The sequence below is a fragment of the Gilbertella persicaria genome (assembly GCF_025201335.1).
Source record: "Gilbertella persicaria strain CBS 190.32 chromosome Unknown B0P05scaffold_52, whole genome shotgun sequence".
Lineage (NCBI taxonomy): Eukaryota > Fungi > Mucoromycota > Mucoromycetes > Mucorales > Choanephoraceae > Gilbertella > Gilbertella persicaria.
In genome coordinates this window covers 101,182-116,592 of record NW_026252013.1, presented here as the reverse complement: position 1 = coordinate 116,592, position 15,411 = coordinate 101,182, and the positions used below count along the sequence as shown (strand labels likewise).

General features: G+C 38.0%; 9 protein-coding genes across 9 annotated transcripts; 4 read left to right on the top strand and 5 right to left on the bottom strand.

Moving 5' to 3' along the window:
• Nucleotides 1-54: 54 nt before the first annotated feature.
• B0P05DRAFT_626148 (uncharacterized protein) lies at nt 55-2,581 on the top strand (the record flags this gene model as incomplete). Its single annotated transcript, XM_051583470.1, has 7 exons — nt 55-337; nt 387-890; nt 953-1,042; nt 1,067-1,290; nt 1,334-1,426; nt 1,470-1,640; nt 1,689-2,581. 7 exons carry the CDS (start codon nt 55-57, stop codon nt 2,496-2,498), a joined length of 2,175 nt encoding a protein of 724 aa, XP_051430866.1. The 3' UTR covers nt 2,499-2,581.
• On the top strand, nt 2,381-3,449 carry B0P05DRAFT_558928 (uncharacterized protein). The gene is made up of 3 exons (XM_051580196.1): nt 2,381-2,885; nt 2,927-3,081; nt 3,128-3,449. Exons 1-3 carry the CDS (start codon nt 2,634-2,636, stop codon nt 3,327-3,329), a joined length of 609 nt encoding a protein of 202 aa, XP_051430865.1. The 5' UTR covers nt 2,381-2,633; the 3' UTR covers nt 3,330-3,449.
• Nucleotides 3,450-3,500: 51 nt separating this feature from the next.
• B0P05DRAFT_558925 (protein-tyrosine phosphatase-like protein) lies at nt 3,501-4,487 on the bottom strand. Its single transcript, XM_051580195.1, has 2 exons — nt 3,996-4,487; nt 3,501-3,948 (listed from the first exon to the last, which is right to left on the bottom strand). The coding sequence occupies exons 1-2, from the start codon at nt 4,293-4,295 to the stop codon at nt 3,607-3,609; spliced, it is 642 nt and encodes a 213-aa protein (XP_051430864.1). The 5' UTR covers nt 4,296-4,487; the 3' UTR covers nt 3,501-3,606.
• Nucleotides 4,488-4,544: 57 nt separating this feature from the next.
• On the bottom strand, nt 4,545-6,286 carry B0P05DRAFT_640879 (uncharacterized protein). The gene is made up of 7 exons (XM_051583756.1): nt 5,816-6,286; nt 5,706-5,770; nt 5,621-5,653; nt 5,462-5,579; nt 5,111-5,417; nt 4,992-5,060; nt 4,545-4,943 (listed from the first exon to the last, which is right to left on the bottom strand). Exons 1-7 carry the CDS (start codon nt 6,250-6,252, stop codon nt 4,599-4,601), a joined length of 1,374 nt encoding a protein of 457 aa, XP_051430863.1. The 5' UTR covers nt 6,253-6,286; the 3' UTR covers nt 4,545-4,598.
• A 36-nt stretch (nt 6,287-6,322) lies between these two features.
• B0P05DRAFT_558916 (uncharacterized protein) lies at nt 6,323-7,729 on the bottom strand. Its single transcript, XM_051580194.1, has 3 exons — nt 7,485-7,729; nt 7,212-7,439; nt 6,323-7,188 (listed from the first exon to the last, which is right to left on the bottom strand). The coding sequence occupies exons 1-3, from the start codon at nt 7,713-7,715 to the stop codon at nt 6,367-6,369; spliced, it is 1,281 nt and encodes a 426-aa protein (XP_051430862.1). The 5' UTR covers nt 7,716-7,729; the 3' UTR covers nt 6,323-6,366.
• Nucleotides 7,730-8,112: 383 nt separating this feature from the next.
• On the top strand, nt 8,113-10,207 carry B0P05DRAFT_558914 (uncharacterized protein). Its single transcript, XM_051580193.1, has 4 exons — nt 8,113-8,189; nt 8,249-8,868; nt 8,918-9,002; nt 9,048-10,207. Exons 1-4 carry the CDS (start codon nt 8,180-8,182, stop codon nt 10,133-10,135), a joined length of 1,803 nt encoding a protein of 600 aa, XP_051430861.1. The 5' UTR covers nt 8,113-8,179; the 3' UTR covers nt 10,136-10,207.
• Nucleotides 10,208-10,926, bottom strand: B0P05DRAFT_558911 (ubiquitin-related domain-containing protein). Its single transcript, XM_051580192.1, has 3 exons — nt 10,785-10,926; nt 10,700-10,733; nt 10,208-10,654 (listed from the first exon to the last, which is right to left on the bottom strand). The coding sequence occupies exons 1-3, from the start codon at nt 10,902-10,904 to the stop codon at nt 10,224-10,226; spliced, it is 585 nt and encodes a 194-aa protein (XP_051430860.1). The 5' UTR covers nt 10,905-10,926; the 3' UTR covers nt 10,208-10,223.
• A 150-nt stretch (nt 10,927-11,076) lies between these two features.
• On the top strand, nt 11,077-12,613 carry B0P05DRAFT_558905 (uncharacterized protein). Its single transcript, XM_051580191.1, has 7 exons — nt 11,077-11,563; nt 11,614-11,692; nt 11,749-11,863; nt 11,910-11,990; nt 12,042-12,053; nt 12,101-12,352; nt 12,396-12,613. The coding sequence occupies exons 1-7, from the start codon at nt 11,263-11,265 to the stop codon at nt 12,603-12,605; spliced, it is 1,050 nt and encodes a 349-aa protein (XP_051430859.1). The 5' UTR covers nt 11,077-11,262; the 3' UTR covers nt 12,606-12,613.
• Nucleotides 12,594-15,030, bottom strand: B0P05DRAFT_558903 (uncharacterized protein). The gene is made up of 12 exons (XM_051580190.1): nt 14,719-15,030; nt 14,561-14,670; nt 14,424-14,517; nt 14,269-14,378; nt 13,944-14,226; nt 13,760-13,898; nt 13,638-13,719; nt 13,514-13,589; nt 13,024-13,467; nt 12,920-12,981; nt 12,702-12,870; nt 12,594-12,655 (listed from the first exon to the last, which is right to left on the bottom strand). Exons 1-12 carry the CDS (start codon nt 14,947-14,949, stop codon nt 12,647-12,649), a joined length of 1,809 nt encoding a protein of 602 aa, XP_051430858.1. The 5' UTR covers nt 14,950-15,030; the 3' UTR covers nt 12,594-12,646.
• Between the last annotated feature and the right edge of the window lie 381 nt (nt 15,031-15,411).

Genomic DNA, 15,411 nt, shown 5'->3' with positions numbered 1-15,411 from the left:
CTTGCTGCAAAGGAATATAAATAAATAAAAAAGAAAGAGAATAGTATGCCGAATATGGATTTGGCTTTTAAGCCTATGAGTGATCAAGCTGGTCGATTAGTAGAAAATTCATGGAAAAGAATATTAGCTATAGCACAAAATCATGTTCAAGAATTTGAGCAAGATGACATGTCACAAACATCCCCCAATGAAACACGAAGACTTAGTAGATCCACATCCAATTCAAGCGAAAATCAGCCTTCATTAGAACCGTCTGATCAAAGTCAAGTTGAATTCTATGATAGAGAAAGGCATATGGTGCATGCTTTAGATGCTTTATTTACACTTGCCTATGAAGGTATGTATTGTTTTTCTCTCTCTCTTATGATGCTTACTGAAATTAAAAGGACCGGGTTATCTTGCGTTTATTGGCACCATCACGAGCAACTTGGACCCTGATAGCCCAGTAGCCATGGCATTCTTGAGCCATATTATAGACAGAGCAGCTTTGCCATCAAGAGACACCATGCTTGCTGTTTCACCTGTCATTATCTCCAAACTTAACAGAAAACCGAGCCGAATTCAACGCATGATTTCACTCATCTCCAATCGGTTTAAACTTGAAAGATCATCCAGTAAACGAGAAGCGCTACGGAACCAAGTGTTTGAGACAAACCATCCTACATCACCTAATTTGATGGCCACTGTTCAAAATTCGGAACAAACAAAACTTAAGCTGAATGCAGCCATTCTTTGGTCTCTTCTTGCCGAAAAATTTGCAGGCGAGATGTGCCTTTCTTTATGGCATCAAGATGTGGGTGATATGCTGATGCGATCCATATCGGATCCACAAGAAGATTTGATGGTCCGTATATTTTCTTTATTGGCTTTAGAGAAATTTGCATTGACAGGTAAAAAAACGAAAAGAAAAAAAAAAAAGATGCTTACAAAAAAAAAAAAAAAAAAAAAAAAGGAACGGTCAAGGACATCATCATTGCCCACGATTTCAATATACGTTCCGTCTTACTTTTTGTCGTGAAAGAATGTGAAGTGGCCAATGAACGTATGTTTACACTTGCCATGACAGAAGAACAAACAACGCCTCATACAAAATCATCACTTACGCTCTCTACACTCAGCAGTCAATCCACATCAACCCATGAAGATATTTCGGCATTTTCGAATCTTAACAGTTTTGATTCAAGATTTATTCCTCCAAAGGGGCCACTTCGAGAAGAATGGGCAAAATACGTCCAGCTAGGATTATGCTCGAGGTGGGCTTTAGACCATGTATTTATTGATGCAAAAAAGGTAGAGGAGACTTTGAAAAGAAATGATGATTTATCTTTATCAGATTACTTGTCCATGGGATTTAGAGCAGTCCAGAGTGATTATGAACCCTTTTGATTCTACACCGCATTTAAAGATAGGAGGCAATGGTCTAGAAGTAAGTTGTGTAAGATATTGGATACAAAACTTAACATGACTAGCTTCGAAACGATCGACCTCATTTTGAATCTGTTCGCGCTACTGCCTGTGTCAAACGAGACAAATGGTACTATGAAACTTTATTGTTAAGTAATGGAATTATGCAAATTGGCTGGGCAACAAGTCGATGCCGCTTTTCTCCCGAGGAGGGTTATGGTGTGGGCGATGATTGTGTAAAGTACCAAACAAATAAGATATACCGACTGACGTGTTCCCCATAGAATGGCTTTGCCTTTGACACCTATCGAACAGCAGTATGGGCAGATGGATCCGCAGTTTACCCACAAAACAAGGTCAAGATACGGTGTCAAGCAGGCGATGTGATTGGCAGTTTCCTTGACCTTGATAATGGATTTTGTTCGTACTATATCAATGGATGTGATCTAGGTCTGACAGTTGAATTTGAGCATCCAAACAGAAAACACAGTCGAAAGAGTTCAGAAGTGTCTTCTTGTTCCTCTGTGACGCATGAATCTACACCTCCGAGCATAACACATTCACCAAAACCCACTACGCCCATCCTATCGCAAACAATGGACGACAGCAAGAAAAAGAAAAAGAATAAAAAGCCTGTGAAAGGTTTAGGTTTATATCCAGCTATTAGCTTAACAACACATCAACAAGCACTTGTGAATTTTGGTGAACGGCCTTGGATGTACCCGCCACCTACCACAGTCAAGTTTCGAGGTATTCATGAAGCAGGTGCATTAGATCATGATTTCAGGAAACGAGTAATGCGGTGGGTCAAGAAGCGGGGTGTAACATCACATGGAAAATCATATCAACCAATGAACAAGCCTCCCTTAAGGCCTCGCGTGGGTGCAGATGATATAGCACAACAACCATCACCCGAGTCAGATAGTACAGAACTAGAAGAAGAAGAGGAGGAGGAGGAGGAGGAGGAGGAGGATTATGACTGGGATGGGCCTCTTTGTACTATTTGTTTTTCAGAGCCAAAAGATACAATGCTTATGCCTTGTAAACATGATGGTATAGGTGGTCGTTGTGCAAAAGCCTTGAGTTTATGGTAAGTTGAATGTGTTCTACATAAGCTAATTCTTCCCAGTCCTTTGTGTCGTGCAGAAATTCAAGACCGAATACTCTGTGAAGACATAAAACAATAAAAACTTGCTATTGTACAACCCCTTCTTTTATTTTATTTTCCCATGTTATTGAAGCATTCACTTTATATTATTACTGGTGCTAATCGAGGTTTTGGAAAGGCTATTGCCGAAACCATAGCAGCTAAGGCAAAAAACAAGACGACTGTTGTTTTAGTTGGACGCGATGCTTCTCAACTTGAGCGTATTCAACTCGACAACACCGAGATCTCTTGTCATATCATTGCTAACGTTAGTTTGGAAGGAGCTAAAGAAGCTCAAGAGACAGTGATTGACAAATTAGATCAATTACTCAAGGTAAATTTTTCGAGTATAGAGTGATGTATTGATAACAGTAGAGTTGGAAAGAAACGGATGTTGCGCCAATTACAAACGCTTACTTGATCAACAACGCTGGATCAATAGGTGATTTATCCAAAAAGATCAGTGACTATACTGTATCCGAGATCCAAGACTATGTTAGTTTCAACATTAGTTCTTATGTTGCCTTGGTGTAAATAATATAATGATGACGCTCTATGTTACTTACCTTTTTGTAGATCTGGGTTCATTCGATTACTTAATAATGGTCTCATTGAGTTGACCGTCGTCAATATTTCTTCATTATTGGCAGTCCAAGCATTCTCTCATTTTGGACTATATGCGACTGGTAAATCAGCCCGTGATATGCTATTGCAAGTATTGGCCAAAGAAGAAGTAAGAAAGAAAAAAAAAGCTGTAGAGATATTTATTCAAGATTAGCCTTCTATTCGTGCATTGTCTTATGCTCCTGGACCACTTGACAATGAAATGCAGCAACATCTTCGCGAAACAGTCGGCGATCCTGAACAACGTGAATTATACACAAAAGCTAAAAAAGAGGTAGTGTAAATGAAGGTAATTATTTATTTATTTAACCATTATGATTCAAAGGGTAAATTGGTACAAATGCAAGATTCAGCCAACAAGTTATGCCAACTGCTGGAAAAGAACGAATTCGAATCTGGTAGCCATGTTGATTATTATGACGTTGAATAAATTAAGTTTGTTGAGAAACAATGGTTGTCTTTGGCCCAAACCCAAACATTCTACCCAATGATACTCGGAGAGAATACTGACTTCCTGTAGGCTTACGTCTATAGCCATCCAAGAATGCAATTTGGGGTTTATTAAATGCACCTCGTCGCTTGTCTCGAATGTATTCAATGGCATCTAAGGGAGCCATACCAAGTTCGATCAAAGCAATAGCTACAAGTACAGGTGCTCTACCTAGTCCAGCTACACAATGAACAGCAATCGTGAGTGATTGTTGGTATTGGACTGATTTCGTCTTGGCTTCTTCAATCACATGAAGCCATTCATGTACAACGTGTGGAGGAGGCTGTTTCACAATGAGTCATTTATAAATATAGCGTAAAATTTACTTACTATGCCTCCATCTTTAAAAGGCAAATCTACAACAGAAATGCCATTTTGAAGTAGTGCTTCTGAACTATAGGTAGGTTGGCAGCAACGAACAACAGTAGAAACATCTAAGTTCTTGAATTCTTCCATATAAAATGATAATGTGGATTCTGTAGGACAGTCTAAAATTAAGAATCGAATAGGGGAAGATGGGTGTTCAATCAAAGAAAGTGTATGGCTGAGGGGTGTATTTACATGCTTGGAGTGGTGTCCATGGTGACAAGGTCTTTTTTGATGCAAAGCAACATTAGATGTAGCAACCATGATTGAATATTTAGTGTATGTGTGTATGTGTGTTAATAGTTATTTAAATAGCAAAGATATGTAAGAATGTTTATGGTGATAATAACAAAAAAATGAATTGCATATCAATCACTTGTTTGTTAAAGTTCATTCGAAAAAGACAAAGAAAAGAAAGAGAAAAAAGATAAAAAAGGGCTATTTAAACAAAAATAGGTGCGAGGTTTCCGAAACTCAATTAGCTCAATATAAAATGACCCTAAAAATAAACAATTAAAAAAGAACACATGGCTTTATATATATAGATAGAATCATAGCTCCTTTCTTTTACCAAAGAAATTTGGAATAAATAATCGTTGTCTTTGAATCCTGTTGGTCTTCTGTATTTACTTTTATGGCACTGTAACTTTCATCATATCTAAATTCATTAATCAAAGAAGCAGCATGCAACAAGGCTTGTTCCCATTCTTGCGATTTCTCTAGATCATCAGGCAGAATATACATACGATATTCAAAGTCAGGGTTTATCATCTTATCCATCAAACTCTCCTCTGAGAACTGTAAAGCTAAGCCAAGTGACCCAACATCCACTAATCTTTCATCGTCATCTGTAGGAGGATGAAATACGTCCAGTAATGCCTTGAGTGATATTTTATAAAGGGGATCTTTTGTCTTAAGAGCAAGCGAGATCAGCACGTTGATCTATATGTATCGTGTTACCTCTTTATATTCAAAATCATACAATTCAATATGACCGGGATACAAAGCAGCCCAATAACGTGTCCATCGCTATCGACAGCAATGTGAGTGAAGGAGAAATATACGGTTGTTTAACTTACTGGAATTAATTTCCCTCTGGTATATACAGTCAGAAATCCCTCATATATACGCTTGTTGTCCAACAAAGTCATCACACGTGAGCTCACATAAGTTCCAAACACGATCAACACCTGATATTGATCATGGCTCTCTTTGTCTTGTATTGTGATCCGCTTTAGTTTCTTTTCTGAGGGTCTCATCTGTATCTTGAATTCTTGTGTTCCCAAACAAACTTCAGGCTGACTAAAGCGGGAATTTAACATACTTAATGCAGTCTTTGGTTGTGCATAAATCGAAAGAGTAGCAGTAGAAAATGTATCCACATCTCTAACAAGCAGTATAAATAGCCTAGACATTAAAGTATAACTTACAGAATATAAGTTTCATCAAAATTAGTTTGAGATCCATGCTTGCCACACTTTTGACTGGCAGCAAAAGATCCTGAGAATACTTGATTGTTCATTTCCATAGAAGAGCGAACAAGACATGCTATAGAGAGTAAATATGGGTGTTATATGTTGTCTGCTTACGTTTTGAAGAGTTCTGATTAATGACTTGTAGGACTATAGGTACGTTTAGTAGATTAAATCTAAATGATATACTTGCTTCGAAGACAAAAAGTAGCTCTCGGCTTATTCACACTAGCTTGTTCATTTGATCTGTAGTAGCCTAAGGATGATCTATAGAACACCATCAAGTTGATGACAAATATAGACTCTACTTACGCATGACGATAGTAAGGTTTACGAAACACAATAGAGCGCGGATAGTCCAATAAAGGGTGCCTTAATTCTTGACTATCTAATGTCTCTGTTGTGATCCATGCCAACTTTTCTTCCGGTAATTGATCAAGAGTTTCATAAGGACCATTATAGTGAACCAAGGGTTCATTCTGCTCACGACGGTTTTTAATAAGGTAGCGATATTGCTGTTGTTGCTGTTGTTGTTGTTGACAATGACCAGCATGATCACAACTCACCTTTTTAGAACTCGAAAGAGAAGACGGAACGATTTTTCGATGACCAAGATGACTCGAGATTCGGATGCCTGCGGGATTAAACAAGCCTTTGAGTGACAGCTGAGAGTCCTTGAGTTTCTTGCTAAAGTTATGTGTGTGATAGTCTTCTAATAAAGGATTTCTTAATGTACTATAAGCTGTCATGACAAATTGCGGGAAATTGAAAGAGAGAAGAAAGAAAAACTCGGGTTTGATCCTTATCTCTTTTTATGGCCATACTTTGTTAAAGAGGATCGGAAACTTTTGTTAGGACAATTTTTATTGTTCATTTTTCTTTTTCTTAATATATTCTTTGTACCAGACAGGTTCTAGTTCTTCAAGACGAGCAAGTTCTTGGCTTACTCTACTCTCAATGCCACTACGAATGTCGCCTACTGTCTGGACTTGAATCAGAGGCTTTGCTTTGTCTTTTGATTCTGCTGTAGATCCTCTACGTAAACCCACTGTTCTTTGGTTCTCATCCAATCCTTCAATACGTGAGAGCATGTTACGTTCAGCCCAGACCTTAAATAACTGCTTTAAATACTCTCTGTTTTGATGTTGGTAGTTGGGATAAGCTTGAATACGATCATCATCCCAATCAATGGTCGTTGTCTGAAACTGGCCTACGACTTCTGTCAAGAATCGATGGACCAAGTATCTTAGAGGAGGTTGAGCACCAAATCCCATTTGCCATTCAGGTTCAGTCACATCCAGATTGACCCAAGGGCCATTATTGATCCATTGCTCTGCTCCCTTCTTACTCGAATCCCATTGATAGATAGGAGGATCATCACTGTGTGCTGCAATCACGACTGTCTTGGGCTTATCCTCCTCTTTCTGATCCACTGTGAACTGAGCAATGTAGACTGGCCAATAAATAGGATAAACTGAACTAAAGAGGACTTTGGCCTGATGCATGGTCAAGATGCCTGATTTATGTGTGGGTGAATCAACCGTAAGATGCTCAAGTGCATTTGGTGTACGTTCTACAATATCGACAAGCGGATTGACTGTGAAAGGTATGATTTCTATATCGTCTTTGGATTCATAAAGTTCAGGAGAGAAAGGGACCATGTCTTCTATGCGTGTTAGAGGGACCTTGCCAGACTCAGATAACAGACAGGATCCCATACATGCCCAGGCCAATAACAGTCAAATCCAATGCCTAACATTTGACGTGCTGGGCCCATGGTCTTGAGTATTGTTTCGGCAGACTCACTTTCGTCTTTTGAAGAGGGCGTAATGTCTGCTGACACAGCCATATCATAATACCAAAGAGGAAGATAGGCCTTACGAACTTGCATGGATGACACACTTTCTTTCACTTCTGGCATTTTTCGAGTGAATATCTAAAGGACAGATGAATGATACGCACAACGCGATGAATTGCTTACACTCTTGAAGATTTTAAAGATACCAAAGAAAGCATGCTGATTTACATAAGAAGCGATATTTACAATTTGATGTACTTTCTCTTCAGGAAGTTTAAAGGGTAAAGCATATATTTTATGTGAATTTGGTAAAGAACTAGAGTATCGAGTCTTTTGAAATAAAACAAGACTTGATCTCGGGAGAATATGTTGTTTCTTTAATAGTAAAGTACTCTTATTTATGACGCGTATCATGAAAGAAAGAAAAATAAAATAAAATAAAAAAAGTGTTAAAATGACGTACATGCCTCATTTTATTCAAGTCCATATTGATTATGTAATAAACTTAGCCTATTGGTGTTGTCCCCCATTGTTGCAACGCATTGTAAATGAATTGACTAAAAAGGGAATAGTGCTTCGTAGTAAAAATAAACTGCTATACAGTCTATATAGATCGGTCAAAACGATGATTTGTGGCAATCGATCATCTAATTTACATCTGCATAAAGAAGAAAAATAGCCTCTTCTTTTCCACTTTTTTCCCTTCTTCCTCTTCTTTTCTCTCCCCCTCCCTTCCTCCCTCCTTCTTCCCCCCTTGTTTTTCCTATTTATTTGGAAATACTTTTTGAGGACTAAAGTATCCTCTTTTTCTTTTTCTTTTTTTTTTTTTATTGACTGAATACGATCCCTTGTAAGAACAGCTTTGACTCATCTAAACCATGTCAAAAGGTGATCTTTTAGTTTGTCATTTGTTTTTTGTTTTTTTTTTTCTTACTTGTTTTCAATAGGCTCGTATGTCTGTCAGAGAGCAGCTCATGCTATTATAGCTGAACTTGGCCCTTTTCGTATCTCAAGTGATGCACTACAAGCCATAAATATGTTTATTGATGAATTTCTTGCACTTTTGTTGATCTCTGCTTCATCTCTAGACCTTGTGCGCCTAAAAGCAGCAGTGACTCACTTACTACCTGACTCACTTGGCAAAAGTGCCCTTGTCGAGGCAGAAGTTGAATTAAGACAGGCGATTGAGTCCAACCAGCACGATTTAGTCATGTATGAAAAAATGCGATCTTTGAATCATGGCGGATTTTTCCCTTTAAATCAAGTCGTGCCAATGGTGCAAGAAGCCTGTTTTCACTATTGTGCCTTGGCCTTTGAAAAACTGACCGACAAAAAAATTGAACATTATGATTCTCAGCAGAATTCGATGGTGATTGCATCTATTGTGATTGTCTATCTTACGACCATTATTGAGCACATGGCCGAATTTATCCTTAACTCGGTGGCTGTTGCTGCAGATCAGTCAGATACTGAGCATATCAGGGTTAAGGAGGTCTTGTTTACCTTGTTGGGTGATCCTCAAATCAATGTATTGTTTCGTCGCATGACTCTGAAAGACAAGTTGGAAGTAAATGGTATACATGGCCTGTTTCAATTTATACTGATATGTTGTGTAGAAAAGAGCATCGATGTATTATACAGCATCACTTCCTTCCCCTGTACCAAGTCCTGTACTCTTAAGAAACAAGCGTCATTCTACATGTAAGTCAATTTGGATCTTGAATACGCACTCATCATACAAAAAAGACGACTCTAGTTCAAATGAAGACAAGAGTCTAGATTCTCGCATCATGACCTCTAATTCCTCTATGCGTTCAAGCGAAAGTCTCCATGACCGCCCTGTCTCTGTATTGAGTGATGGTACTGTCAAATCAACAGGAAGTAAAAGTCGCTTCAAGATCTTTGGTAAAGAGAAACGTAACTCCATCTCGCATTACTTTACAAAACGACCAAAAACGCCATCTATCACATCACCCATTTCGCCTTCTTTTAGTGACCATTCCGATTTTGACGAATTGTTGAGATCAGGCAGCACAAAACGAGTCTCTTTAACACCTACTCGCCTCAAGTCCATTGAAGTCTCCAGCTCTCCACCAGATGAACTATCTTTGGATTTAGAGAGAATGAGTTTGGATAAACCTACCAGAGACTCTTCTTTACCTATCTCTCCTCCTCCTCGTCGTCGTCGTATAAGTCGTGATCATTATGTCAACACAAAGCAAGCCAATGCAATCGAGACAACTCATAGTCCACCATTAACGCCTGCTTCCAGTGTAGCCTCCCGTCCTTCTCAGCGTTCAAGACGTTCTTTTCTAGAAGACAAGCAAGAAGAAGAACCTATACGGTTTCATCGGTCCAATTCAAGCAGACTCTATAAGCGAAGAGGTGTTCCTCCGCTTGAAAATGTCATGTTGGACACAAAGCCAACAAGGCCACCACGCATCGAAAGGCCCTCCAGTATGGTTCTGAAGCGTGCTTCTATGGGATCAAGACCACCTTCGTTTCATGAAAGTGCCCTTGAGATAATGGCTGCGTCAGATACAAACAAACTATGGGAGGATCTTCGTACTCAATATGAAGCAAATCACAAACTCATGCCTATAAAAGATGAGGAACCATTGAAGCTATCGCCGGTCGATAAACATGCTGATATGATTTATGTGATCCCATCTTCGTCTACTCGCCCCGCACAAAGGAAAATACGCTCTATGGACCGTGGCTGTCAAACAGATCCTTTAGAAGATCAAGATGAAGAATGGTTTATTGAAGAAGAAGACTTAATTGACAGTACAGACGAAGAAAAAGTAGTTGCTGGATGGCTTTTGGATGCATAATAATGATAATGATATTGTATTTTTATATTTATATATACTCTCTATTGTTAATCTCTTAATATACTATATGCTTGTAATAAATAGTTTTTTATTGTAATGAACCCTTGATTTTACTAAAAACTAACTTGGCATCTGTCTCACCAAGTTGTTCAATCACTGTCTTTTCCAAGGCTGACCAAAATTCAGGGCTAGACATCTTTTGCTCAGCTTCTGCAGAAACACCAAAACGACCTGTAGAGGGAGCAGGAGCAGCTGTCACCATCAAATGTACAACAGCATTCTCTTGAATAGAAAGCTCATTTAATGTCTTTTGGTCAGGCAAAGCCTTTCCCTTTATCAATAAACGTTGACGATTGACAGGAAGAGAACTTTGTTGTTGGTAAATACGTTGCTTCAATTGAGCCACAGTATTATTGGGAGACAAACCACCAATAGTAAATTGTGAAGAAGGCTTCAATACTTTGACAGTAACTTCAAGTTTGTTTCCATCCACAGACTGAGACACAGGTGCAACAGGTGCTACAGACATAGGTGACTAAACTGTCAAGCACATAAAACACGTACCTTTCTCTAGAATAACGGGTGTAGGTGGTACTTTCTAATAAGCAATATGAAAAGGTTTGTTATTGAGGCCATCTTGAGAGCATACCTTAATTCTTTGAGTGGGCCAAGTATGGGTTGTGTAGTCCTGTCCATAACGAACAGACTTGCTTGAAAGAGCTTCCAAGTAAAGGTTTATAAAGTCTAATTCTGTTTGTGCTGATTGCATAGTCTTGAATTTAAAAAAAAAAAAAATAAAAGGAAGTTTTTCTATATAGTGTGTCTTTTATGTGCGCGTATTTTTATGGATCATGATTGGCTAATATAAAACTTGTCTACTTTTTGTGCGGTTAATGTCAATTAAGGAGTTGACTTATGAGGTTCAAGTTTCTTTTATATAAGTCCATAATAAGCTCTTTGTTTGGTAAATTGATGATCTTCTGTACAGCTATCCTCCTTGTTAATTTTTTAAAATATATATATATGTGTGTGTGTGTGTGTCAGCCTATGAGTTGTTTTTGTAAAACAGCATCAACAAAAGGAGGTCAAACGAAACTTGTTTTGAACACTATGGTCCATTTGTATACATGTCTTTTGTAAGAAAAAGGAGGAGCGTACGATTTCCTTTCTTTTTTCTCTTTCTTCTTTTCATTAGCATGGCAGTAGACACTCTCGTTTATTCAGAATCAACCAATCCAGATACTATGGAACTTGTGTCTGAAATGATTTCTTTAGCTTGTATTTCTGTCCTGGCTGCTGCTATCGGATCAAAGACATATGGCGAGAAAATAAAATCATTAAATTATGGCCGTGTACTTGTTATTTTACTCTATTCGTTTTCGTTGGCTTTCTCTATTACATCCATTATTGTCGTATCAACTAACAACCGTAAGTATCCATGTACTAATAACGTCCATTCATTTTTTTTTGTTATATAGATAATATCGTCTCATGTACCTTGGGTATGCTTGCTTGTGATTTCTTTTATGCAGGCAGTAAAGTAGTCACTTATGCTTGGTATGGTTAACACAAAAAAAGAAGCAGCATATAAATTGATAAAAAAAAAAAAAAAGGCTTATAGAACGAGTTCATCTAGTAACAGCTGTCAAAACCATTCGACTCAAGACAAGACGTTATAAGATTCATTTGTTGATGTTGTTTCCTTATGCTATCATTTTCATTTTAATGGTATGTTGTGTTCCTTTATTTATGATTTAACTAACAATTTGATTAGTTGAGCTTTAGAAATATTTACCTTGAGCCGGATGGCACTTGCACTATTGGTTTGCAAGATATTGCTAGTATTCCACTCTTGGTAAGCTATTTTTCACTATAGACTTAACAAACTAATCATAATGGATGTTAGGTTTATGATTTTGTAAAGAGCAAAAATGAAAAAAAGACAAAGCTTCTCATTCTTTATAGATCTTTAATCTGTATCTTACTTGGCTTTTCATGCATCCTCTTACAAACATTGGTCGAAACACACGTACGAATTGGAAGATCTCAAGGCTCTATAAACTAGCAAGGAGAACCTTAGTTGCCTCACTTGTGTGTCTGTCTGTCTCGTTTATCAATGTCTTGTTAGTTGTATTGAGTCATGGTCACCAGAGAGGATTGATTTGCTTGACATTTTGTACGGTAGATGTCACAGTCAATGTGGTTACTATTCATTGGGTAAGATAGATAATATTGACTTCTTTTCTGATATTTTACAAAGGTCACATCCAACCATCATACATCAGGCACAGGAACCAACAGAACAAGACAAAACGACGAAGATCATGTTACTGCAGACATGACATTTGATATTGACAATTGCGAAAAAGCACCTCGGTTTGAAGCACATACAGCTCAACCAAGTAGTATGGAAGAAGACTATGAAGACATTGCATTAGAAGATGTTACTATTGGAAAAGACTTTCAATAAATAAGGGCTTTTTTTTATTATTATTTTATTGTTTGCTCCATTTAATCAACCTATGTCATCCGTGTTAGTAACAGATCCATAAAGAGATAGGTTTACCTTGACAGAAGAATAAATGCGTCTAATGATCATATATGCACTTAAGAAACCAAGTGTACCTGTACATAGACCAACCATGCTGCAACCCAGTAACAAGTACGTCAAGTAAATAGATCCACCCACAAAGCCTTGAATGTTTGAGCTATTCAAGAAATAAAAGACACCATACCTAACAAGAGCATGTTTATATCATACTCCTCTTGTTAAAAATTACTTACCCAAACATGTAGAAAGTAGGTGAGGCACCAATGACAAATGATTGCCACCACCAATGATAGTCCTAAACAGCATTAATACATACATACGCACAATACACGCTTACCTCAGCACAAAGTTGTAAAAAGATCAAAACAATTGTCACTTCAACAGCAGCCATCAATGCCAAGACAGAGGCCCATACTGTATAATTGACAGACAAGGTATATTCTCCTCTACAGATAGACGTCAAGAGTTCATGCCAGTTTAGAAACAGGGCAGCAAAAGGAAGTATGCCTGCGAGTAAAGCACGGACCGTATTGGATTGATGCCAACGTTTGGGTGGGATCATACGAGGGATTTGTGTTGTGCGCGAGGGATACTCAATACGTTCTGCTTTCTCGCCAAAATAAGCACCTAAAGAAGTAAGAGGCACCAACAAGAGAACCCAGATTGATAACAGGGAAACCCAACCAGAAAACGAAATGGCAAGGGATGACTGTCTAAACCATGTTATCACACTGATAAAAAACAAGAGGATCACCATGATACTTGGACACACAACAGCAGTCTACAGAGGATGTTAAAAAGTATTGTTGTTATATAACTGAACTTACAAGAATACTGTTCAAGACCCAAGATTTGCCCCTAAACACTTTGTAGATACGAGCACTCCAATAACCAGCAGGAATACTATGTTATCCGTGTCAAAAAGATAGACTGAACTCATCATTTACTTACGCGCCCAACAAGAACAAGAAAGTAAACCAACGTGCCAATGATCCAGGTTGAGCAGGATGATACCATCCCAATTGAAGACACACTATTCTCTATTAATCTTTGGCCTGTTGCATTAAACTTACATGTCAAACCAATAAAGACCATAAAGAGTTGGATTCCTGTACCCATGATAGGTGTCAATAGACCACCATAAACAGGTCTTCTAAACACATCACGATTGATCAAACGCCAACCAATAAAGTCATCAGCATCGTCATACATCTATTCTTTCGTTAAATACAATGCATAGAACAGGCGCCTTTTTACCTTAAAATCTTTGTCTTCGCTATTACTGTCTTTTTGCTTTGTCTTGAATAAAATCAAACCAATCAGACTAGATACTAACATGACGACAATCATAGCATTCAGCAAGGCATAATAATGTCTGTCAGGATTAGGTTTCAAAAGAAATGCGTCCCAACGACTCTTGGGAAGCATTTGAACTTCTTTCCATTGAACAGAATAAGTAAAAGAAACAGTTGCTCTACGGATAGTCACTTCCTGAAATGCATATTCCACATTCTTCTTTGTGCATTCACCGTCTGCAATTCTACAGATTTGTCAATAATTATGATGCCACCAGCCAACTTACGAATCAGGATAGACTTCAAATCCAACAATGTCATAACCACCAAACTTTTCCTGAGAAGGTGTGTAAAGTATTTGAAAGATAGCATGGTTATTGATAAAAGTAGCATCGCCCTAAAAATAGAACATTTAGTATGATTCTTGGCAACAATGCTTTACCTTTTTAAACCCTAAAGGAAATCCAATGCGATAATTATGCTCAGGGGCTTCATTGGTATAAGAGACAGTAACACCAGGCAAACCATCCAATTCCCTAGAGAATGGTTAGCTCAAAACAATGGCATGAATTAGGTTACCATTCTACAAGATAGTCGTCCGAAATTAACTCTTCTACTCGGATAGCGTCTTCAACACGCCAAGACTGTTTACAAAGTAGCCGACATTCTTGACTTTCTAAAAAGTTGATCTCGAGACAAGATGAGCTTAGGCCCTAGGTGTCAAGCATGTCTTTTACCTTGTAGTCACTCTGTATTGACCTGTCCCCACGAAAGTCTTGGTCAAATACCAATAGACTCTTTTTTCGTGAACTGTGTTGCGTTGGACAGACAAAGCCCAACGAGTCATAACTATAAGACAGTGGGTTTTTCAAAGAGAATATCTTGTTATAATAAATTGGTATTGAATCCCCGGGCTTATAGGCTAAAGCCAAAGGGAATAGCAAGAGTACTATTGAAAGCACTTTCATAAATATCTAATGATTAAAAAAAAAAGAAAATTATTTTTAATAATAGCTTTTAGCAAATCAAATACGGTGCTGCCAAATGAGTTTGTATATGCACAAAAAAGGGGATTTGAAATTCTCGGAAGTGTTCAGGAACAATAGCCTATGTTCAATAAACAAGTTGTTCTTCTCTTTGCTTGAACAAGTCATTCGGAATTCAAAGAGAGAAGGAGAAGCCAAGGCTTCAGTCAGTTTAAAAGGAGGTTTTCCGGGTTCAAAAGAAAACAAGCAAGAGTTATTTTATCGGTCTATCTTCCTCTATGTAATGAACGAGGGGCAAGCGTGTTCCGTCTTGGAGGATCGTTTAGCCCATATATATGAATCAAGACATCATGTAACGATGACCAAAGAAATCGGGACCAATATTCTTTGTTCAAATGTGAACAAAAATGTTTTTGTACAACCTTCTTAATTTGATTAAAGAGG